General features: G+C 50.6%; 8 protein-coding genes across 8 annotated transcripts; 2 read left to right on the forward strand and 6 right to left on the reverse strand.

The window, feature by feature from the left end:
- Positions 1 to 4,418: 4,418 nt before the first annotated feature.
- On the reverse strand, positions 4,419 to 6,100 carry ASPVEDRAFT_123522 (beclin 1; the record flags this gene model as incomplete). The annotated part of the gene is made up of 2 exons (XM_040806092.1): positions 4,419 to 5,938; positions 6,016 to 6,100. The coding sequence occupies 2 exons, from the start codon at positions 6,098 to 6,100 to the stop codon at positions 4,419 to 4,421; spliced, it is 1,605 nt and encodes a 534-aa protein (XP_040663617.1).
- Positions 6,101 to 6,642: 542 nt separating this feature from the next.
- ASPVEDRAFT_24778 (Myb-like DNA-binding domain protein) lies at positions 6,643 to 8,349 on the forward strand (the record flags this gene model as incomplete). Its single annotated transcript, XM_040809696.1, has 1 exon — positions 6,643 to 8,349. The coding sequence occupies one exon, from the start codon at positions 6,643 to 6,645 to the stop codon at positions 8,347 to 8,349; it is 1,707 nt and encodes a 568-aa protein (XP_040663618.1).
- A 287-nt stretch (positions 8,350 to 8,636) lies between these two features.
- On the reverse strand, positions 8,637 to 10,163 carry ASPVEDRAFT_24779 (putative cysteine synthase; the record flags this gene model as incomplete). The annotated part of the gene is made up of 5 exons (XM_040809698.1): positions 8,637 to 8,809; positions 8,863 to 9,509; positions 9,559 to 9,677; positions 9,736 to 9,795; positions 9,834 to 10,163. The coding sequence occupies 5 exons, from the start codon at positions 10,161 to 10,163 to the stop codon at positions 8,637 to 8,639; spliced, it is 1,329 nt and encodes a 442-aa protein (XP_040663619.1).
- A 527-nt stretch (positions 10,164 to 10,690) lies between these two features.
- On the forward strand, positions 10,691 to 14,304 carry ASPVEDRAFT_126300 (uncharacterized protein; the record flags this gene model as incomplete). Its single annotated transcript, XM_040806355.1, has 10 exons — positions 10,691 to 10,715; positions 10,783 to 11,753; positions 11,806 to 11,934; positions 12,261 to 12,687; positions 12,784 to 12,896; positions 12,956 to 13,108; positions 13,245 to 13,509; positions 13,578 to 13,753; positions 13,824 to 14,112; positions 14,189 to 14,304. 10 exons carry the CDS (start codon positions 10,691 to 10,693, stop codon positions 14,302 to 14,304), a joined length of 2,664 nt encoding a protein of 887 aa, XP_040663620.1.
- Positions 14,305 to 14,447: 143 nt separating this feature from the next.
- Positions 14,448 to 16,311, reverse strand: ASPVEDRAFT_123880 (indolepyruvate decarboxylase family protein; the record flags this gene model as incomplete). Its single annotated transcript, XM_040806132.1, has 2 exons — positions 14,448 to 15,998; positions 16,081 to 16,311. 2 exons carry the CDS (start codon positions 16,309 to 16,311, stop codon positions 14,448 to 14,450), a joined length of 1,782 nt encoding a protein of 593 aa, XP_040663621.1.
- A 277-nt stretch (positions 16,312 to 16,588) lies between these two features.
- On the reverse strand, positions 16,589 to 18,651 carry ASPVEDRAFT_123232 (uncharacterized protein; the record flags this gene model as incomplete). Its single annotated transcript, XM_040806059.1, has 2 exons — positions 16,589 to 18,409; positions 18,484 to 18,651. 2 exons carry the CDS (start codon positions 18,649 to 18,651, stop codon positions 16,589 to 16,591), a joined length of 1,989 nt encoding a protein of 662 aa, XP_040663622.1.
- Positions 18,652 to 18,862: 211 nt separating this feature from the next.
- Positions 18,863 to 20,356, reverse strand: ASPVEDRAFT_185037 (nucleic acid-binding protein). Its single transcript, XM_040808936.1, has 3 exons — positions 20,311 to 20,356; positions 19,529 to 20,251; positions 18,863 to 19,445 (listed from the first exon to the last, which is right to left on the reverse strand). Coding segments are annotated over exons 1-3 (1,149 nt in total). The 5' UTR covers positions 20,313 to 20,356; the 3' UTR covers positions 18,863 to 19,021.
- A 534-nt stretch (positions 20,357 to 20,890) lies between these two features.
- On the reverse strand, positions 20,891 to 23,690 carry ASPVEDRAFT_49781 (Zn(II)2Cys6 transcription factor; the record flags this gene model as incomplete). The annotated part of the gene is made up of 7 exons (XM_040814218.1): positions 20,891 to 21,100; positions 21,153 to 21,848; positions 21,900 to 22,673; positions 22,731 to 22,762; positions 22,825 to 23,047; positions 23,099 to 23,513; positions 23,569 to 23,690. The coding sequence occupies 7 exons, from the start codon at positions 23,688 to 23,690 to the stop codon at positions 20,891 to 20,893; spliced, it is 2,472 nt and encodes an 823-aa protein (XP_040663624.1).
- Between the last annotated feature and the right edge of the window lie 129 nt (positions 23,691 to 23,819).

Genomic DNA, 23,819 nt, shown 5'->3' on the forward strand with positions numbered 1-23,819 from the left:
CTCGACAATTCGTCGTACTTCTAGAGACCACCGGCGGTTCGCTTTTCGCCGCCGGAAACAAGTCAGCGACGGGCGCTAGAGAAAGTACGAGTCGTGAGTTGTGGAGATGGTGGACGAGGAATGGAGACAGTCTGCCTGAGTCTCTGACTTCGCCCGACTAGTGCGCTGCCTTTTGGAGCGACCTGCTGCTGGAGAGCTTCATGGGTGCTTCCCCGACCAATCACGTCCCGCCTGCAGGAGGTCTGTGTGTACTTTTGTCCCCAGGCTTCGTACTTCTCGTCTTGTCGTCGTCCGTCCTGGTGCTCTGCCTTGGGTCCCTGCGCTGCGCGACACCCGCAACAATCACAGCTTCCAGCACGATGCGGGCAGCATATTCGAGAATGGATTATTCGTCCGCGCCCCCCGCCAGGGAGCCTGAACCTCGTCGAGCGCAGCTCTTCCAAATCATAAATCATGAATAAGGTATATTATGATCTCCGACCAACCGTGCAGGAGCCCCAGCGTGCGCCATTTCTGCAGGTGCAACTTCCCAACTCCTACCATCCCAAGCTTAGTAGTGCTCTGAACGATCTCGCTCCTCGCTAGCCCGGTCAAGACGGAGATTCCCTTGACTGCTCGTTTCTTTTTTCTTTGTCAGTTTTATTTTATTTATTTTTCTTCCGATTTGGGAATTTAGCTTTTCGTTTCTTTTTTGCCTCTGGTCTGACAGCATTCTTGATATTATTGACAGGGATCGGACAATGAGATCTCGCCTACCTGACGGTTCGACTCGATGACTCGATGTGCGTACCGCCGTCCAGTATTCCTGCCCCGGAAGGAGAGAAGCAAGCATCTGCACGAAGTACCTACTATGTACCTAAGGGTGCACCTACCTGAAGTCGGTACTTTTTTTTGGGGGGGGACGCACAGCAGTAGCCAGCAGTTCAGTTGACGACCTCCCGCCGCGCCCTGTCTGTGTCGCCCGCTATATTACCCTCGATCAGCTGGTTGGTTTAATAATCCGAGGTGCACTGGAGGGCCAGTCGGCACCACCGTTGTTGTTCCTGCGGCTCCTCGCTATGCCTGTCAGTGTCAGTGTCAATCTGGTCGGGTCTAATCTGGTCCCGGAGCACCCGCGGGCCTCGCGGACCCACTGCCCCAAGGCTCCGCAATCTCATTTGCTTTCGTGCTTTTTGGGCCATCCTCTGTCGGCTGAGCTGTCCTTCCATCACGATCTCAACGGCGAAGAGGCTAACATAAGATGGCCGATGATTAATCGGTGAGTTGGACTTGGGGGGGTGGACAAAAGTTACCAAGGGGCCTGAGCTCTGCCAGTGGCGCCAACCCCATTGTTTTTCTGGTGCTTCTTCCCTTTTTATTTTTTGACAATATATTAAGTACTGACCAAGGACGGGATAATAATACCCGTTTGCCTCTTATTATTATGGACCTCAGATTAACTCCCTATGGAGCTAGAGATAGGGAACTTCGGCCCGCAGAGACGGTGCCCTGTAACAACACTTAGCAAGGCCACCAGCGTCTCTGCTACTGCGAGCCCTGCCCTGTCCGGACGTTATCCGCTGCAATATAAAATTCGCCTTCCAGGACAAGTCTCCATTAAGGAGCATCACAAGGAGTTCCAGCTTTCACTAATCTTAAAAAATAAATAAAAACTTTTTAATCATAAAAAAGGGCCCCATCCATCCCGCCACGTCGCCAATCTTCCCACCTTTTCCCCAGCGCGAATCCAGCCAATACCAGCCTTTGACAACTCCGGAGTGACTTTTTTGCATCCGGCCCAAGGTACTGAACTACTGAAAAACTCGTAACAGATGCACCCCTGCATGCCTCGTTGCCAAAAGGGGTCGAATTGATTAATTGGATTTGCGATGCGATGGATGTGTATCAGAGCACGACTTGTTTTTAGCTTTTGTAGACCCACCTCTGAATCAGTTTGAGGATCCTTCTGAGATAAACACATTGAATATCGAAAAAAATAAAATAAAAATACTCAGCAGCCTTGGGTAGCACATACCCAATAATGCGGAATCAAACCAACCGGCTTGCTTCCAGCAATCGACCCGTGTTGCGGGACACTGACCAGTTTCTGACAGATATGGAATTTGTTGGGGAAGAGCAGAGGCATGTCGGATCTCTGTCGTCCACATAAAGCAAGACCTATATCGGTCCAAGGGAAGGAAACCGCCTGGGTTGTGAATTTACACAGACACTTCCTCTGCCATTCGCGGTTCTCTCTCTCGTCTAGCGGTCAGTTTGGGGTATGCGTCTAGACTCAGTTCCCCCGGACTTGGGTTCCATAGCATGCGCTTCGAGCGTATGGAGCCCATGTCTCGATGATGAAGGATGGAATTATGGCTCCGCTGCGCCAAAAACAGAAACGTGCCCTGAAATGGTGGATTCATGACTCTGGGCTGAACCAGAGATGCACGCTGGTCCTGTGGGGGTTTTCACTCATCGGTTGACCGTTAAATCGCAAGTTGAATGGATGGGACATCGAAGAATACTTGGATCGGGCGCAAGGGATGGCATTAGTTATATATCTAAACTTTCGCCAAGTCTCAGCCCTGGAAAGTGAGACCCTTGAATGAGTACACCGTACAGACGTGACGAGGCGCAGAGAAATGATCATCAGGCGTCTTTCTATGATTCCAAATTATGCTGGTTCTAGAAAATGGGGATGGTTGGTTGATGACTTGTGAGAAGGTCACAAGAATGAATCGCCCTGGCGGCGTCGGGTTTCCTGCTGCCACATTCCCAGGGAAGCGTCCTCATGGCTGACGTGTCAATACCATCCGTTTCGACCATGAGTCCATTGATATGCTACGAATTTTGCATTTGAACGATGTTGGAAGGGTAATCGCGGAGCCTGAGTGTAAGAGTATCACTCGTCGAGACACCAAGACCTCAAGGCGCTCGCTGGAATATCTGCGTCAAAAGTACCGCATCCAGAGAAGAATGCCAAGCCAACACATGTCTGGACAAGATCAGGAGCTTGAGCTTCGATGACTGTCTGGTCCAGAGTCCTCCGTAATATTCCAAGTTTCGCCCTGAGCCACTGGGAATGGCTGTGTGCTGTCTCGGGACCTCGGGGAGCTGATCTGATGCCCCTCCATTCCGGAATGTGATTCGTGGTGGAATGTTGGCTCCGACGCATGCCTCAGTCACGAATATTACGAAAAATCGTGAGACGAAATGGAGTGGTACGTGGTCACAAGAATCGTTGGTTTCATTGAGGAGAGACTAATTGGCTCAGACACCTCGTGTGGTCGGGAGCGGCCCGAAACATTCTTGGTTGACGTGTAGGATCAACATGGCAGCAAAAAAAAAAAAAAAAAAAATCCGGAATTCCAGATCTTGGTTGCAGGTTGAGTCGTTGACTCGCGCAACGGGAGACCCGAGGGCATGGATCCGTTCCGCAGACTATCCGAAGATTTGTGGCTGCATTATCTGACTGTTTGTTGTTTTTTCTCTTTGTTCTGCTGTGGGTAGCCCCATCCTTCGCCCCTTTAGATTTCTTTTTCTGGGACCCCAGGAGTGTGGAACGATGGTCAACGCGCAGCATGGTGGAAGAAACTGATTAACGAGAAAGTCGACCGCGGTCGTGGGATGATAGGAGCCAGCCATCATCAAGTGAGGCGCATACGCAGATTTAGGAGCATTGAGAGGGAAAGTTGTTGAAGCAGCCTGGCATATCGGATCCATTGCATCTTGCTTACTGGTGTCTGACTGCTGCTGAACTTGAACTGTTCCAACCTCCAACTTCCGTCCAAGACAGCCTAAATGATGATCTCCCGCCAACGGCTGTTGCCCTTCGATCACCCAGGCAGGCCAGGACGATGAGCCTATAAGGAGAGCCACAGGGCAGGACTCCGAAGTGTTGTGTTCGCCGCTAGCTCTTGATATTTGAAATTATAGCCACCAAGCTCGATCATCCTTCCCAACCCATGCCCTTCTAAGCAAGATCCTCCGAAATTACAGGCGCTCTGACGGGAAGCCGGAGAAAGACAAAGGGAAAGGAATCCTTCTTCAGAGACGGTCCATCGCCCCGTGCGGTGTGCTGTTGATTACGCACGGTGTCACGGGCAAGGAGCCCATTACGTAGCAATCCTATGCTAATTCAACTTGGATACCGGGCAAAGAATATGCAAGCGCGATTCGTACGGTACTTGTGGGCGAAACTCAAGTGCCAAAAGGCCGATGGACCTGTGAGCTAAAAAAAAAAAAAAAACAAAAACAAGTACTTTGCTGACTGGGGAACCAGGGGTCCAACTTGTATGCAGCTGGCCAATGGGTCAAAATTCAAGGTACCCGAAAACGGCTAATCAATCATGCCGAAAGCCAAAATCGGGAGGTATGATGTGGCCCCAGAGTCGGTGAGATGGCATGTGCGATAAGAAGCCACATGTACGTAGCCCTCTCTATTTCTTGGTTGGACTGGCTGTTGCAAGTCGAGCGTGCTCCCCCGCAGCAACAGCTGCAGCTGCGACAGCGGCTGAGTTAGTCGAGCCTGCGCTAGCAATGTTGCTAGCATGTGCCAACAGGAATTTGCAGCACGTTAAGGTATACTTGCAGGCACGCGTCCAAGTTTCATCGTTCTGGTTGAATCCCAGCTTAATACTGGCGTCCCCAATTTTGTCCCGTTTGATGGTATATGGCAATTTCAGTCCTGGTACGACGGGCCCCGCCTGATCTCGGCGATTGGAGCGTACGGGTGTTGGTGTATTTTCCACAAATTCCCCAAGCTGGCGTAGACAATCCAGAAAGGCCACCATACCTGCATCAAATCGGCGGTGAAGCCAGGGGATATGAAGCGGCAGGTCGCCTGAGGAGAACAAGTCCAAGGTGGTGATTTTTGGTGCTGCTGATGAGTTTGCATTGTCACCATCGACTGTTGATTGTGCCGGTGACAGTCGCGGATACTCGATCTTATCGATTCGGGACATCGACCCCATCGGCTTCAGCCGGTACCCTTCAAATTGGAAGTTTAGTTTCTCCGCTATAGTAGCCAGCAGTAGAGCTGTCTGACCCCAAGCAGCATTGATTTCCGGCCATTCAACAGATGGGTTTGTCAGCCGGCCGAGACGAAGGCTGTTGATTGTCCCAAAATAACCGTCATGGCCAATGCAGAAAGCGTCATTGTAAACGTTGGTTCGCTGTAGTCTTTCAAGCTGCCGAGAATCGTGGTCATATTTCATATTCAACGCATCCCGCTCATTCTGGAAATCAGCAAGGACTAAGGAAAACGCATTTCGATCGCGCCAGAACTTTTCCTCTTCGGAATCTAATTCGCGTGATTCTTCTTCCAGCTGGGCAATCTCCTCATCTAAGGCGGCCTGCTCTTCCTCCAAGGCAACGAGTTCCGCAAACGCCACCTCCTCGGCCTCCAGTGTCTCCTTGAGGGATTTCTCAGCTGCATCAATCTCCTCCTGGGTAGGCACAGACGAGTTCAAATTTCTTAGAAATGTGATGTATGCGTCCCGTTCTTTCGTAGTCTCCACAAGTCGTTGTTGGAGGCCTTCCACTAACATCTCCGTGCATTCAGTACAAATCGGATGGTCAATATCAGAACGAGACGAAATAATTTCAAAAAGACGGTTTGTGCGCTCGATCTGGTCTGCAAAGGTCCCATTATCGGCACCAGGGTCGTCGTTCTGTATGTTGGATGCGCGTTTTGACGCGCTATCCCCGTTCACACCAGAAACAGTATGTGGTGGGCTGAGTTGGGAATCTGTAAGCATAACAAACGACATATTGCCACTATCTCCTCGTCCTAGCCTTGGAGGCGTGGTCAAATTGCCTCCGACCTGTCGCGGTGCGGGGATCGACCTCCGATATACCGGCGGGGGTGCATTTTTGGAAACTCGATCGTAGAGCTCTCGGCGCTCTTGAGGGTAGGAGTGGCGAGGCGAGCCAGCCGAATGATCCGGTAGGGTTTTACCTGTAGAGCCTATTGTTATTGAAGCGTGATTAGTTAAATTTGTGTCCGTTACCACGACAGCGGCGGTGGAGGGCTACCGATAAGTAGGTCGAACGCAGCTGGATTAAGCGACTCGAGAGAGCCATCCAGCTTCAACGGCGTACGGCATTTCTGGCAGTTCATTTTGTCTAAGGAGGTTGATCTGTGGCCATTCTGGTGGCAGGGAAGGGAATTGTGGAAGGAGTTAAGCAGTTGATGCGGGCTTGGAGGAGGTCGGGACGTCATGCGGCGATTCCGCATAGGTAAAGCTTTGGTGTCCGCCTTTGCTTCGCAACAATCCAGCTCAATCCTGAGAACAACAACAATGCTGGTTCTTTCTCAATACCATGGCTCGCTGAATAGAAAGCTCCGAAAATGAGAGCCAATTGTTAATTATCTTTCTCCTTGTCTGATAAACTAGAACTGCCGGCGTTATCGCTTCATCCTTCCAGCCACCGCGGTGTTTGTCGCAAACAGGTATTCAAGCCACCGCCGAAGAAATCTAGCTCTGGTTCTCCTCTAACGTACTGTGCAGTATTGATATAGGGGTTTTTTTTTTAAAAAAAAAAAAAAATTCCCACTCATCTGTTACCTTGGCCGTGGTCCTGTCCCGTACCCATACCTCCGTCACACTATATCCATACTGTCTAAGACATAAACGCGCATTCACTCATCGCCCCCGAACCATGGAGTCGCCATTGAAAAGAAAGCGGCTTTCCCTGTCGCCAGCGGAGGACAATGAATCTAACGACGTCGACCTACACGAAGCACGTGCTCGAAACGACATGCGCTTAAAGTCCATTTTCGAAGGTATCTTTGAAAAGTACGGTCGGGACTTTACAGATGTCGGTGATGAAATTGATCTACAGACAGGGGATATCATGGTCAATAATGGCCACATCCATACCCTCGATGGGGAGGACAATGCAGGGGCAATTGGGGACTGGCTATCGGATCCGGATTCACAGGCTCCGATGAATGAACCATTGGATGGGGCAGAAGAGGAGGGCGCGCGAGCTCGTCTTCACACGTATGAAGGTGAGGATAGTGGCCCTGAAAGGGACGCGGACCACTCCGGTCACAGAGTGGGATCCATCCTATCACATTTGCGGCCAGATCCTGGGAGATCGCGGGAAATTATAGACGGGGATGGGGGTGAGGATGAGGATGGGGATGGTACGACGTCGGAGGCTGAAGACGATAGATCGAGTGTGGACTCCCTATTGGGAACTGCGCTATCTGTCAAGGGCCCTCACATCCGGGAAGCTGGTAACGGAGGTGCTGTCCAAGAAAAAGCAAATCTCCAACCCGAGGAATCCGACCAATCTCAGGCCACTCGTACTGAGAGTCTCGATGAGATTGTGGACCCGATTTGGCGTGTTCCTGAGATCAACGTGAAGTTTCCAACCCCAACGCTGCTCAGCCGATCGAAACCGAAGCCCTTCGACAGTAATAATACGGTACGCTCTCAATCCCCACCGGGAGCGGGCTCTATCTGGGCTCTCCCTTGGACGTCCAGGCGGAGCACCGGTGGCGTGAAAGACAGAAAGCGAAAGAACAGCCCGAAGAAACAGAAAAAGCACCATCCTCAGCCTATTGTCTGCGACTGGTCATTTGCAGACGCGCCGGATGGAAGTGAATCCGACGATCCTTTACAGGAAGACTATGAGCCATCCCCAACCCCAAAAGGCTCTGTCTACATCAGAGAGAAGCGCAAGGGCCCCTTCTCGGTGGCGAGCGGTCGGGAAAATACGTGCGGTTACTGCAAAAAGTCATTTTCTGAAGATGATTATGTTTCGCATTTGAGGGCCGTGCTCTCTGATCCTGCAGATAACCAACATGATATGATAGAGCTGAAGCGTCAGCTGGGCGAGGACACTAATGACAGCGCTACTGGACCGGCTTCGAACGCCACAGCTTTGAAAGAACCTATTGTTCGTCCTCCAGACACACCAACAACGGAATCCGAACCGAAAGGACAAGAGGCAAGCAACGAATCAACTCCCACAGGGAAACGTGCGAAGACAACCCTTGGGCCGGACGAAGCTAAGTCGATCATCCGCATGAGACAAGTTCAAGGGATGAAATGGAAGGAGATTCTAAATCACTTCCCGCAAAAGAAACTCCCCAATATCCAAGCATGGCATCATTTTCATTGGAATCAGAGGAGAGCAAACCCCCCTCGACTTTCGGGGCCTTGGTCAAAGGCCGAACTTGAGAAACTGGAGAGACTGAAGGATCAACCAGATCTTACCTGGCCTGGTATCCGTGCTGAAATGCCGGGGCGGTTGCTTGCGGAGATCGAGTTCAAACTGTTGCAACTTTGGATTGGTGGTGACATCTCACAAGATAGCGCAAGCGCACTCGCACAGCCTAGAAGTGAAGAGGGCTGATTTTGCGCGTGGGTGGCGCCTGGCAGTCGTTGCTCAGAGGATAGTGCGGATACCAGTGCCACACAATACTGTAACATTTACCCTGGGTAACCCGCGCAATAATGAAGCAAATGCGGACAAACCACCAGGGTCTTAGGATAGTGCATCAAGGACCCTGTCAGGCTGCCACAGTATTTAGCATAGCGCTCGAATAAACTGACCAAAAGGAAGTAACTGGGTTTCATAAGCATGCCATGTAGATTTCGTTTGATTCTGTCCCCTGTATGCAAGATTGCAAAACCAGGCGGCTACTGGTCGTCTTTCGCATTGAGGACATCCTCCAACTTGGTGTCGACAGCGCCGCCTACGTCCCCAGCTTTAGCCCAGAACCTCGAAAGATGTCTTGAACCGGAATCAGACAGCATTGTGACGATTCTGTGCCCTGGGCCCAGTTTCATAGCCGTTTTTACTGCTGCGAAGCCTAGGCATGGGCGTAAGTTAATGTGACAGCGGATTTTCAGGCTCAAAACTCACAATTGACAGCACTGCTACTTCCGGCAAAGATGCCGTCCTTCTCGACAAGCCACCTAGCCATTGCCAGTGCCTGTGCGTCCGTAACCCTGACTGCATCGTCAACGAGCTCTCGGCCCGCTTCGAAATTTGCCGTCACGCGATTGATCCCAATGCCTTCCACGATAGTATCCACCTGTCTCCGGCGACGAGTTCCTTCCTTCTCCTTGGGGTCAAACATCACGCCGTAACGGACTCGATTATACAACCCACTGCCTTGGGGGTCGGCTACTACCACGGTCAAATTAGGGACCTTTGGCTTGAGAAACAGTGCCACGCCGGAGATTGTGCCTCCAGTTCCGGCACCAGCGACAAATGCATCCAAAGAGCCATTGCACTGGGCGTAGATCTCAGGACCGGTACCGGCAAAATGGGCTCTCCAGTTTGCCTCATTCTCGAATTGGTCTGCGAAGTATCCCCTTCCATTCCGGGAAGGAGAACTGTCTGACGACTCAGTTGCCGTGGAAAGAGTATGGGCTTGTGCAAGTGCTCGTGCGCGGTTGACGAAATTGTCTTTTTCCACTATGGGTGCCGGGGGCACACGGTCCACTATTGCGCCCAGTTTAAGGAGCAAATTTGACTTTTCGATTGCTTGGTCAGAAGGCATGCAGCTGGGCGGGTTGTTAGCTACGTTTTGTTGGCGCACGAAAAGTCACATACATATGGGCAAGATAGCCCTTCGCTCTGGCTAACGAGGCCAGGGAAATGCCTGTAGAGCCAGACGTGCCTTCGTAGACTGTATCTCCAGAATGCGGAGTCATCAGCCCTCTCTCTTCGGCCTAGATGACGTTCAGACGTTAAAAATTGTCGTGCGGGCGTTATGGGGCGATTACATACTATCTCGATCATGCTCAGCGCCACTCGGTCTTTTGAGCTTTGGCCAGCTCCGTTTAAAAACTAGAATGATGTTAGATATGCTTTTAAAGCGGACATACAGGAATAGATATATCAGTTAGACGGTGGCGTACTTCAGCCTTCGCTAGAATTTCGCACCCAGTCGCGTCAGACAAGGACTTGATTCGGAGGAGAGGAGTATTCCCTATACAGCCCTCAATCCCCTCGACAATGGCAGGGGGGCCATGTCGCGCAACCAGTGACTCTGTCGCAGTATCTTCTGGTTGTTTTGAGGGCTGGGATCGACGACTCTCTCGATATTCTCTAATGCGCTCCTCGATCTCAGGGTAGAACAGGTCCTTGAAAGCTATTGAGAGAACGACACCGGCCACGAAGGCGGACCCAATGTAAATGTGTGAATGGTCTTTCATGAGTAGATGCGTTGTCACGAACAGGATCCCATAGGAGGCATGTGAAATGGGTCGGAGGTCGATGTTTGGAAGATGAAGCTCGAGCTATGCTGGACGGAGAAAAAGCTCGGGCCACGCGCCTGAGAACCTCCGCCCGCATCCTTCATCGAGATTCCGCTCGTTCGTCGCCATTCCCCTGCAACTTTGACAACCTTCTACCTTTCACCCTTAATCTTCTCTCCCCTGGACTGTCCGAAATGGACTCTCCGGTCCTTAACCATCTGTTTCGACAGTTGTTCCGCCATCCAGCGTGCCAATCCCTCCGCCCTTCACTCCCGTCGCACACATTTCGTCTATCCCGCCCTCATCCACAATACCGAACGTTTATCACGCGTCGCGCCCCGGTTAAGCGCAAGAGTTCGGACGATGGCCTGAACTGGACGAAGCGTGGGGATTACCCTAAGAATATTGACGAGGAGTTGAAAACATACCCGTTGGTGACGGCGAAAGAGTTAAGGCACCGGCGAGATAGACCTCGACAGGTACAAATGTTGACAAGAGAATTCATTGACGGTAAGTCCTGTATTGATTGTGCGCACTATACCTATTTTCTGACAGTATTTCTCGTTTTTGGTATTAGACAGCTTGTACAATCCCCATTATGGCTACTTCTCCAAGCACGCGACCATCTTCAGCCCCGGGGAGCCATTTGATTTCAACCACATCGAAGATGGACCAGCTTTCCACCGGATGTTGGGTGAGCGTTATGCGGAGTTCGAAGATGTATTAGACGAAAAGCAGCCAGACGAGGCCCGCCAGCTTTGGCACACTCCGACTGAATTGTTTCGGCCCTACTACGGCGAAACCATTGCCCGCTATTTGGTGTCGAATTATAAGCTGACGCTGTACCCCTATCACGATCTTACCATCTACGAAATGGGCGCGGGAAACGGAACGTTGATGATTAACATCCTCGACTTTATCCGCGACACAGACTACGAAGTCTATCAGCGAACCAAATTCCGGATCATTGAAATCTCCCCAGCTTTGGCTGGACTTCAGATGAAAAACTTGACGGATTCACTCTATGCTGCGGGCCATTTGGATCATGTTGAGATTATCAACAAGTCCATCTTCGAGTGGGACACCTACGTGCACTCGCCATGCTTCTTCCTTGCGCTCGAGGTGTTTGATAATTTCGCCCATGATGCTATTCGCTACGACACCAAGACAGAGTTACCCCAGCAGGGCGGGGTGTTAATTGATGCAGACGGTGAATTTCACGAATTCTACACCCCCATGCTGGACCCCGTGGCTTCCCGGTTCTTGCGTGTCCGTCAAGCTGCAGCTCGGCGCGGATTCTCCCATCCACTGGGCCCGCGACTCATGCGGCAAGTCCGCGGAGCCTTGCCCTTCCAGAAGCCTTCCACCACTACTGAGTACATTCCCACGCGACTAATGCAGTTCTTCGATATCCTTGATAATTATTTCCCGGGCCACCGACTGTTAGCTAGCGATTTCAGCACCCTTCCGGATGCCGTGCCGGGGATAAATGCGCCGGTAGTACAAACACGTTACAAGAGGAGAACTGTGCCGGTCTCTACTCCTTTTGTAAGTCAGCCCAGCATCTGCTTAGTATCATAACACAGCTGACATATAACAGGTCCATCAGGGCTATTTTGACATCTTCTTTCCCACAGATTTCGATGTCGTTGAGGACGTCTATCGAGCCGTCACTGGGAAGCTGACGCAAGTAGCAAGCCACGAAGATTTTGTGCGACGCTGGGCGTATGTTGAAGATACAGAAACAAGGAGCGGCGAAAACCCGCTTCTAACATGGTATAAGAACGCCAGCATGTTGATGACGGTCTAAGAGACGTACATGTATATGGCAGATATATGTAATTATATGCAGTTGATATTGGAATTCAATGATAAAGCATTGCTGGTTTCCCTCCCGTAGCCACGGTTCGAGCAGAGTCAACCCCTCTTTCTCCGCAGATAACTCTCCCACCCAAGTTTACTCTTTGATATCCACCTCTTCATAGTTTAGCACTCCTAGAACGGGCAAATACCTTCCAGGACCTTGAAAGATAAACAAACATCAAAATGGCTGAGCCGCACTGGAAACCCATCGTTGATCAAAAACGCCTCACCCAAGTCCTATCCATCCCTTCCTCCTGGCGCCTCCCTCAGTCCACCGTCGCCTCTGATGCCACTACTCTCGAAACAATACGCAACTGTGGCATCCTGTCGGCCAAAGAGCTTGAATGGACAGACATCGATGATATCACGGAGTTATTGCGCCTTCTTGCCTCGCGCGAGGTAAGCTCCGTTCAGCTAACAACAGCATTCTGTAAGCGCGCCGCCGTAGCGCAGCAAATGACGGGCTGCTTGACGGAGATCTTCTTTGATCGGGGACTCGAGAGAGCAAAGTTTTTGGACGAGGAGCTTAAGCGGACGGGTCGTACGTCGGGACCGTTACATGGCCTACCGGTTTCTGTGAAGGATCGGTTTGATGTTGAGGGGTTTGATACTACTGTTGGTATGCTCTCCCGATCTTAAGCCCTTTTATCTCTGTCTAGAAGAGACTTTCGCAGAATTTGGTTGTCCGTGGAATATGCTAAACTTCGGGACACAGGCTGGGTTGGGCTGGCTAACAAGCCGGCGGCCAAGTCTGACTCGGTTGTTCAACTGTTGGAGTCTATGGGGGCGGTTCTGTATGTGAAGACGAATGTGCCCCAGTCGTTGATGGTAAGTACCTTGCCGAATAAGCCCATTCAAGGGAATCTCAAGCTAAACCATGGGGGCAGATGTCCGACTCCTATAACCACGTCTTTGGCCAGTCCGTCAACGCCTTTAATAGAAAGCTCATCTCTGGCGGTAGCTCCGGGGGTGAAGGTGCTCTAGTCGGTGCTGGTGGAAGTGTTTTGGGAATTGGAACGGACATAGGAGGCTCAATTCGCGTGCCCTCTACTCTCCAGGGACTCTACTCGATTTGTCCAACAACAGGACGAGTTCCCTGGAACTGCTCATTGTATTGTCTCTCCCATCATCATTTTATGAACTCGGGTAATAACCATCTCCTCTAGCATGCACCAGCACTATCTTGTTCCTCCGGTGGCAGGGCCTATGGCTAGAAGCCTTTCGACAGTAGAGTACTTCATGCAGAGCCTGCTGGACTCAAATCCCTGGGATATTGACCCAGGCTGCATCCCAATTCCCTGGAGAAAGGACATATCAGCGCTGCCGGCAAGAAAGCTGAGGCTAGGTATTATCTACGACGATGGAATTGTTCGACCACAGCCACCTGTTATGCGAGCAATGCGAGAGACAGCACAAAAGCTGAAAGATGCGGGTCATGAAGGTACTGTATCTACCTATCTAACTCTCATTACTAGGATTTTATGCTTTCAAGTGGCTAATAAATCTCAGTAATCGAATGGGATACGTCTCTTCACGTAGAAGGCACAGCCCTATGGACGAAATCCATCCTTTCTGATGGCGGCCACCACTGTCGCCAGCTCTGTGCCCTCGTCGACGAACCTCTTATCCAAGGAATGGCCGTCGGGACCCCCACAGACGAGCTTTCAACTACAGAAAAAGAAAAGGTGCCTACGATCCCACAACCTCCTCTTCGCTCCCCCTCCGATTTGCCCTACTAATTAAATCCGGTATTAGACAGAAGAAGCAAAATGGGCCTTCCAGGAAACCTATCTGAAGCAATGGGTCTCCAGTGGCATCGATGCACTACTCCTCCCTGTGACGCCCTGGGTAGGCTACAAGCCCAAGACGTGGGTCAAGAGCTTTCAGTGGCTAGGTTATACTGCGTTATACAATTTATTGAACTACGCGGCCGTGACTGTCCCCGTTATTACTGCAGATGAAAAACTTGATAGCCCCAAGAATGATCAGGAATGGGCGGCTCATGTTCCAAGGAATGAGTCTGATCGGTTTAATTATGAGCAGTGTATGTCTCTTTGCCTTCTCGTTTCTTGGTCTCTTTTGTGGAGTAGAGGCTAACTTGTCTGCACTTGGGTGTTTAGACGACATTAATTTGGTTAAGGGTATGCCAGTGACAGTTCAAATCGTTGGCGGGAGGTTTGGGGAGGAAAGGGCCATTTCGGTTGCGAAAGTTATAGATGGCCTTCTTGATCGTTAATTCTGAGTCTTGCTACTGCGTAGTAGGTGTTCAGTATATGTTCAATTTATTGCACTGCCACTTGTGGAATATACATGCATATATATTACCAGTACTTAACAGTCCCCAGCCTATATTTACGGAAGCCTGGAGAACGAAGAAGGCTACAGCTTTGCCTTGCCCTCTTCCTTAGGCTTCTGGTTCTGCCACGCAAAACCAATTTCCTTCCCAATTCCAGGCTCAACAATCACATTCACCACTGTGACAGTATCACTCAAGAACCCCTCCCTTGTCGCTTTTTCAAGCTCCTCCTCATTCCGCACAAAGTAACCCTTACCACCGCACATCGTAGCCAGCATCTCGTACCTCGTTTCATAGAGAAGACTAGTCGAGCGCAAGCCCTTTGGCTTTGCGTCAAATTTGGTATCATTCGATACTGTCTGGTCCTGGAGTGTTTTCCAGGCATTCTCGGACGTGCTATCGCCATGGTATATACCCGAATTGTTGACCACGAAGATCAATGCTGGAATTCGGTACCGCGCTAGGGTTTCAATCTCCATAGCACTAAAGCCAAAAGCACTGTCGCCTTCGAAGGCGACGATTTTCTTGGGCCTGGAAGTGCTACTTTCAGGGGAAGCATTGAAGGCTTCGTGGGCTGCGACAATGTAGCCCATTCCCACGCCCATGGTGGCATATGTGCCGGCATCAAGACGCTGTCGCGGGTGATATAAGGGAAATATGGAGCGGGAGATGTCCATTGTGTTTGCACCCTCGGAAACATACACGATACCCCCTTCCTCGCTCGGAGTCAAAGAATTAAGGGCCGTTTTGATGATATGATAGGCTCGTTGGTAGGTTAAGGGTGTGCCAGCCGGTGTCTGTTTCAGAGCGGCCTTTTGAGCCTTGTCTTCGTTTTTCTTAGCCGAGTCGGCGAGCTGCGACGGAAATTTGCTGGAGGGCGAGTATCTCCAGTTTGACAGCGATGACGTGAGCTGTTCTACAGCCAAGCTTATATCCCCGAGAATTCCAAGTTCGGATGTCCCCGCGTTTCTCCCGATCTCCTCGGCACAGATATCTACCTGGATTATCTTCGCTTTCGGAGACCATTTGGGTGCTTCGCCGTAGTGAAGAATCCAATTTAATCGGGCGCCTAAAAGCAAGACTACATCGGCATTCTTTAGCGCAGCGCTCCGGGCACTGGACGCATTCAGTGGGTGTGAGTCCGGTACTACACCCTTGCCCATAGGAGTAGGTAGGAATGGGATCTGTGTCTGGTCAACTAGTTTGCGAATCCCTGACTCCGCGCGCGCATATGCAGCACCCTTGCCGATGATAATTAGCGGCGCACTAGCAGACTTCAATAGTTGCGTAGCCTTCAATATCAATGTTGGATCCCCACCCGCCTTGGGTGGTGAAGAGATATGCAAGCTCTCGAGCTGTGGCAGCGAAAATTGGGGTGACAGCTTCCCCTGAATTATATCGGCAGGCAGGTCGACGAAAGTTGGCCCAGGCCGGCCATACCAGCACGTCCGGTAGGCATTCTTAACAGCCCCGGGGACGAAGTCGAATGACGAGGCACGCACGGCGAACTTCGTGTGAGGCGTCAAAAGCGAGATGGCGTCCATTTCCTGAAAGGCGCCCTTGGTGACGGCCGTAGTCTCGGCTGATCCGGCTAGCACGAGCAGTGGAAAGTTGTTCGCAGAGGAGTTTCCGATCTGTTCGAAGCCGTAATTGTTAGCTTTCTTCGTCTCCGCGTCCGCGATTAGGCAACCATACTCCTGCCAATGCATGGAGGACCCCAGGACCCCCAACGACAAGACAGACTCCAGGTCGCCCGGTCATATATCCATAGACACTGGCTGCATAGCTGCAGGCTTGCTCATTTCGAAAGGCGACAAATCGAATGCCGAGGTTGATTGCCTCTTCTGCGATCTCGACCACAGGGATGCCGACGATACCGAAGATAACGGTGACCCCAAGATCACGCAGGGTGCGTGCGATGAGTTGCGCGCCTGTCTTCACGGCCATTTTGGTGCTATATCAAGATGATTCATGGAATGAAGCGCAACATGGACACAACACGGAGATGGCCGCATGATAGCATGGAGGTCGGCGATGGTGAAGTGGAGAAGGCCAGGCTCAAAGCGGAGAAAGTGCGGGATGACAAGTCCCGAGGTTAAATGAGGTCATCACAACAGGCTTCGTTTCTACACTGTATAGCATGACAAGCGTTGATTTCTAGGCCTCTAGTGGGCTCTGTGGCTAGTATTTACATCACATATTCCTCGACCTCACCATCTCATGCTTAGAATTCAAACTCCCTTCGGAAAACATTGACATCCATTCCGGCCTCGACCGTGTCTGCCAAATCCCGTCGGCCCATTTGACTGAAGACGCGCCGCAAGGTGTCGTAGAGGTTGGTACTCTGGTTCGCGGTAATCATACGGTTGAGTTCCGCTTCGTTAATGCTACCATCGTTGCCTCCCACAATCTCCCGAGCACGCTCTTTTCCTTCTTCCTCGACTACGCGATGCATCGACAAGGCACCCAGCAGATGCTGTGCAGCTTCAGGATAACAGCCGATGTTAATGCATGATACGCCCAGGTTGTACCGTGCTCGAACGAAGTTCGGGTTTATGTTCAGAGCCTGTTCGTAAGCCTCAATGGCCTCCTCTGATCGGCCAGAGTTAGCCAGAGTAGCTCCTAGACGGTTCCAAAGAAGGTGGAGCTGCTCCCTCTGGTTCGTTGTTCCGGACTCTGTGCTTGCTAGTGCTGTTGTGAAGCAGTCTACAGCCTTTTCGTATTCTTCTGCGCAGTAGAAAAGAACTCCAAGACCAACTTGTACATCAGGGTCCATTTGGGCCCCCGATGGCGATAATTGGGCCGCCTGGATGAAAAAGTCCGTGACACGTTCGTGGAGGATCTGGCGGTCGGTGAAGCCTAGGTCGGCATCGGAAGATAGATTGTCGGGGTTGATAATCTGAGGATATTTGACAGAGAGCCATCGCTCAAGTGTGCGATAAGCTGTGGAGTCGTAACCTTCGTTTGTGTATGAGACAGCGAGACCCATCAGGGCATCTAGATTGTTCGGATCGGCCTTGAGAGCCTGCTCCAAGGCCCGAATAGCGGGGAGTTCCTTCTCGTTTTGGGCCTGGGAAGTTCCCAGCATAGTCCAGGCTTTCACATGCTGAGGGTCTTTTTGCACCGCGGCCTCAAATGCCAACGCTGCCAGAGAAAGATTGCCACCCTCTTGCATAATCTTCATACCCTCTTCGAACGGATTGGCTACGTCACGGAAGACGTTCTCTTGCTCAAATGAATAGTCGCCCAATCGAGGTTCCCGGAACCGAGTATTGAGGTTATCAAACCCGTCCCACTCGCCCATATCGCCCATGTGTAAATTATCGTTAATATTGAAATCAGCCTCGCCCTCCGCCAATTTCCTATTTGTTGCCGTCTCAGCTTGCACTCTTTCCCATACACTCTCAAAAAGACCGTGATCTTGATCACTGTCGGTACTGGTGATGGGGACTGACCTGTCAAGATCGTTCAATTCCGACTCTATGGCCGCGTTGGCCTCATCATCCACCTGCCCCTGATTCGCCGTCTCGATTTCTTTGAACTGAGCCTCCCAGTTCTCGTCGTCGAGCTCGATCATCCGCCCCTTCCCCTTATCTTGTGTAGCAGCCTCGGCCGGCTGCTGGTGCTGTTGTTGCATACCCATGGGCCCAAATCCAGGCTGCATCATCCCCATCCCCCCATATCCCATATAGCCCATACCCCCAATAGGGCGCTGGTAACCGCCACTCATCATCGGCGACTGGCCGGCTGTGGCTGGACTGGCTGATTGCGGAACGCTCATGGTACTCTGCTGCTGGAACCGGGCGAATTCAGCCGGCGTAAATCCCGACCCATTGTTCATCATTGGGCCCTTGGGCCCGGCAAAGGCCGCCTCCATGCGGGCCTGCTCACCGGGATCAAACTCCGCAGCCCACCCGGGCGAGCCTGTTCGGGGTGTCGTGTGCATCTGCTCTAATTGGTGCCTCACTTGTTCCATCTCCATCCTCATGTGCTGCTGTGGCCCGCCGGGGAGTTGAGCGGATTGCTGAGCAAACTCGTCCATCATCTGTATAACGCATTATTAAGCGGCTGTCCGAGATCGAAATTGAGGGGTAATAACGACGGGGAAGCCGTATTTACCTGGTCAGGACCGCCCATCATCCCCTGTGAGCGCATGCCCTCCTGCATTCCGGGACCACGCCCGACCATTCGGTCTCGCTGGAGGGACTTGTCATCTTGGACATGTTTCGTGAACTGAGTCAATGGGTTTCCCGCGGTGGAACACTCTGCGCCACCAAGGAACGACATTTTGTGAGAAACCGCGACAAGGTGTCACGGGAAAAGTTGAAATAAAAAAAGCTGTACAAAGATAAATGCCCGTCAGGGGTATATACGGGGTGTTGAATAAAAATAGGTTGAAGTTTGTCCGAGGAGAAGTTGGAGCAGGTCTACACTCCAGATGCTTAGAAACGTGGGGTCTCGGCGCCGCCTAAAGCCGACGGAAACTTGCCGAGGTCCCCGCGAGTCACGTGGAATATATTGATGGGCCGATGGCAAAAGTATTCACGAGTAAGGTATCTATGTGATATACAGTGTATAGTACAGTTTAAATGCGCTAAAAAATACATCGTGTCGCCAGAAGAGTATATAGTCCGCCCCAACTCCAAGTTCGCCAACATCAAGCACCGACAGGGAAGGAGCCACGTTGGGCTTTCCGAAGATTGTTGCTGTAATAGACCTTGAGTTTGCGGCCATAAAGTGTATGTCTAGAGAGCCGTTCGAGTCCTATAGCCGCGCTTTGAACGTCTGTAAACTCTGCATGGACATATCCACGAAATTGGCCGGTCTGGCGATCTACAGTCACGCGGACGTCGAATACGTTGGCTAGATCCTTGAAGAGTTCATTGAGATCACGGTCCGTCATTTCGAAGGGCATGTTGCCAATATAGAGCGTATTTGTGGGTGCGAAAGCCTTGGTCGCCGTTCTCATATTCGTTTGTGCAAAGTAAAGAGTCACCCGGCGCCCTTCGAATACTCGCATATGCATCGCTTGAATTGCTCGGTCTGCCGAATCTGTATTATCAAATTGAACGTAGCCATATCTGTAACAATCCCGCAAGATTCCTGAGTTAGCCACAATGATTCCTTAAGACAAGTAAGCTCCACGAATCAGTGCATCACATACCCTTTGCTAATTCCGCGGCTATCGTAAATAATGTTCACTCCCTCCACGACTCCGTATTTCGACATCTGCGCCTTGAGATCCTCTGCTGTCACATCATAAAAAAGGTTGCCAATGAATATGGTTTCCTTCGGCTCGTTCCGAGATTGCCTCATTAACTCTATTCTCTCTTCCTTTGTCATTGTTCTCTGAGCGGCCTCGTCTTCTAGCCTGGCTGCCTCTCTGATCTGCGAAACGTCAAATGCAGACGTAGACGGATGTTTATAGCTTTCTTGGTACGCATTCGTAGTTGCGGTGGATGCTGTAGAATCCTCGCCATGTTCTTGCGTTTTCCCGACTTCCGATTCATTCGCGAAAGATGCCGGTTCGTTGCTCGTTGTCGCCGTTGTCGCCGTTGTCGCAGTATTCAATCCATCTTCTGATCCCATTCCCATTTCTTCATTTTCGGCCTCATTTACCGCAATATCATTCGGGGCAACTGGAACATCATTTGGGTCGGTCAAGGTTGAATTGGTCGCTGTCGCGTTAGCCGTTGGCGATTGCGCCGTGGCTGTATCTTTCGACTCCAACTGAGTTTTAATCTCGTCTCCAATCCATCTGCTTTGTGAAAAATTTCGATAGCGAATCGCAAGGTGGTGGGTGTTCGGCGTCGCAGTCAGCCTTGATCGAACAGGTATCGGAGATGGTGAAGCCAACAGGCGACAGGCAGCGCGGCGGAGGGAATACCTGGCGAGTATATAGTTAGTGGGGCGCTGGTAAAGTAGCCATTTCAATAGAAAACGCACATATCTAGCTTCCGCTTTATCAAGGCATCAATAGTTTGGGCTTTTTAAACGTACGAGCAATGAAATGTAAAAAGCTGCCGGCGGTATTTCAACGCCGGTCACGTGCTGATAACGATAAGGCACCGTACGGAGTTGGGGCTTGCGTTTTTAAGGCCATTCCACGAAACTCTGAATAGAAACCATACATGCAGATATATATATATATATATATATAATATAGTTGAGTTGTAAATGTACAAGTGGAGATTATCACTCATCAACCGATGCCAAACCTGCGCCAAACATATCTCCATAGACACATCATAATCATCATCACATACACACTAAGAGTAGAGATGGAAAGCGTATTCGTACAAGGTCTGGCGGACCCAACAACCCTCGAACAGGTAAGCACGAAAATCCACTAACGAGAGGGATATTAGAATTTAAGGATTTGAAACAATCAAATGTCAGCACCGGATATTTTGCGCATCGAGAAAGAAAATGCACTGAGCCGCAGTCCCAATCCCACTAACCCATATATAACACCGGTAAGCTCGCTTTTTACTTCAATTGACAAAGGGTGACAATATCCCCGTTTTTAGGTGGGACCATCGTTGTCGTACCCGTTGTTAGGGAACATGTTAGTCGTCCGGGGGAGAGTGCGGAGTCTGTCCGCAGGGCTGTTTTGCACCGCCGCTAGTTGTGGCGGGGATAAGGGTCCAGGGTTCTGTTGTTGGAAATCCATGGGGGACCAATATGAGGCCGACGGGTCAAGCGTCCCGCCTTGGATGTAGTTATCCCAAGCATCCTAGATCATATTAGTCATTGACAAAATCAGCCTTAAGAATAAAGAAACGAACCCAATCCAAATTGACCTGCATATCAGGCATTTGACCAAACATATTAAAAAGGGACGAAGCACCCGGAGCTGTCTCCGCACCAAAGCCTCCGAGTGCTGGCAACGGAGTTTCTGGGCCCTTCAGCGGCACGTCGTTAAACTGTGGTCCTTGGTTAATAGGCGTCATTCCGCTGCTAAGCAATCCCAGGGTCATAGCGGCGCTTTGTTTCTCGTCTTGCGGCTCAAACGCTGGGGTTAGAGGGGTTGCTTCAGGGCCCCGCTGAAGTCCACTAAGCATCACTCCAAGGACACCACTGGCTTTCCATGCCTCCATTGTCTCATCACGCAGTTCGTCCCAGATATCTTTACTTCGTTGTACAGCCGCAAGGATCTCTTCTCGTCGTTCTCTGCCCCAAGCATAAGTATCAGACGAAGCCCTCGAAGTGTCTGGTTGCCGGTATCCATGGTAAAGGTCAAGACACAGAATTGTTGCAGCTTGTAAGAAGTCACTAGAGCTGAGTGATGTTACTCGATTCTGTCGACTTCGTAATCGGCCCGTCGGGCGTGTTTCCACATGGATCATTGACTGGAACCGTAAAAGCTCCATAGCTGAATCAACGCAAGTTCTCCTGGAGTGTATGAACCGAGGGTTTTCCCGAGCCCTAAGAAGATATTTTCGATGAAGCATACATTGCGCACGATGATAAACACACATCACCTATAAACCGTGAGAATGAAGGGAAAAAAATGCATATGCAAAGGGGCTCACCGAAAAGCGAGATAATATGAGCACGAGAGAATCTAACGGAGACTCTTCAATGGGGCGTACAAGAAGATGCTCCGGTACCATATCCCGTGCCCGACGAAGTTCCGCATCCATTTCCATAACTTTATCGTAAGACGCGTTCTGAACAGAGGAGGTCTGCTCAATGGCCTGGCCTAAGACATTCGCTAACCGCGACTTGGTGATAAGGTAGGATATTGGTGTGGGTTCACTGGGAGGTCGTGATGGGGGAAGTTCTTTGCAGTCTTCGTCGAAATCGTCGTCATACAAGTTGCGTGGAAGCTCGGTATCACTGTCTGCCATTCGAACCATACCAGGCAGCCCAACTTGGCAGGAAAATAATATGTCGGCTTGCCGGACGAATGACCAAACCCTGCGGCGCATCTCACCCTGAAATGGTGTAATATTCGGAAATGCTTTCGAATCCCGGTGGTATCCCATTCTCATAGCAAGTCGCACGATAACACCGCTAAGAACCCAAACCGAAACATCTGCTTCCTTTGTTTGGCAATAATCGCCATGAAGATGGAAGGCTAGGCACTCGATCAGATTTGGGTACGGTTTAGTATAGTCAGCCAATGTGAGACACATGGCTACGAGATTTCGGAAAGTCCCAGCCATGTCCAGTGATTTGCCCCTAAACTCGGGGGGTTCGTCACCCTCACGATAATACGACAACATAGAGAGCCGCATCATTGCAAAAAGCATCCCGATCCAGGCGACACAGGTTTGGGAAGGGTCCTCCCAATGCTTATTGTACTAAACAAGTGTTAATAAATCTACCTCCATATTTTCACATTACTGGGACATGCTTACTTGAGTTTGGAAAGTCGGGCCATGGAGGAAATCTGGAACAGATATTAGCACTAATCCCGAAGGCAAAATTGGAAAGAATTCACGAGTCACATACGCGTTGCTGGGTCGTAGCAGTTGAAATATCGCGCTATGAGCATGTCTGACGTGTATTTGGACGGAAACGAAGACATGATTTCGGCTCTGCTGGTTACTTTCATGGCTCCAAATAGCAAAGTGGACCCAGGAACGTCAGTTGGAAGCTGGGTTGCCTTAAGCTTCTCGGCATGCTCTTCATATTGTTTTTTGTGTGTGGTGAAGTAATTCTTGACCTCCGATATCTAGTAACAGGTGAATATTGGAAGAGATGTGCGTTCGAGATGATCGCTTACCTCACTAAGAACAGATGCCCAGTGCGCATCGCTAATATAGTAGGACTTGTTGTTGTTGTCCACTTTCATAATGCCAAATGACTTAGTCACCTGCTCGGTATCACTTTCCTCCTGGATAGGAACATCATCGTCGACCTCCAAGTCATGGACATGCTGGCCGGATCCTGCATTACTGCCTGTCCCTGATATTGCTGCCATGGCAGCTGTAGGTCCTTCAGATTGCGACCCATTGGTCATCAATGATAATACTAAGCCCTCTAGTCGATCAATTCTGTTTTGCATGTCATCTGGGGAACTCGAAGCAGTCTGATTTGAGGTATTCTTCTTTCGAGAATTTGTTTGAGCATAGGAGCAGGAATGAGCATCCCCACGCTTGACACAATTCTCGCAGGGATGCGCGCGGTTGCATTTTAACCTAACTTGCTGTTAGAGCATTTACGGGTATGCATGAAAGGAAACAGTAGACATACTTTCGATGGCGACAAGGACCACATGAGAGAGGTACTCTGTTGCGTTTTCGGACGACCCTATACTGTCCCTCCGGGGAGGGTCCATTACTTGAGGAGGTTGTAGACGGTGGGGTTGGACTCATTTTAGCGGTTTAAAAAGCGGATGTATCGAGCAGGAAGTCGGAAATCTAGGCGTATTGGGCGATGCTCCAAGGGCAGAATAATTATTGCAATGCGGTCACAAGTAGTGTATGGCTAGCCGCAAAACCACA

Source organism: Aspergillus versicolor (genome assembly GCF_001890125.1).
Source record: "Aspergillus versicolor CBS 583.65 unplaced genomic scaffold ASPVEscaffold_2, whole genome shotgun sequence".
Classification (NCBI taxonomy): Eukaryota; Fungi; Ascomycota; class Eurotiomycetes; order Eurotiales; family Aspergillaceae; genus Aspergillus; species Aspergillus versicolor.

Bases quoted from the DNA above. Each gene is read 5' to 3' on its own strand.
- ASPVEDRAFT_185037 (XM_040808936.1), bottom strand. The intron at 19,446-19,528 runs GTATGTGATGCA...GGATTGTTACAG, and splicing joins AGCCGCGGAATTAGCAAAGG to ATATGGCTACGTTCAATTTG.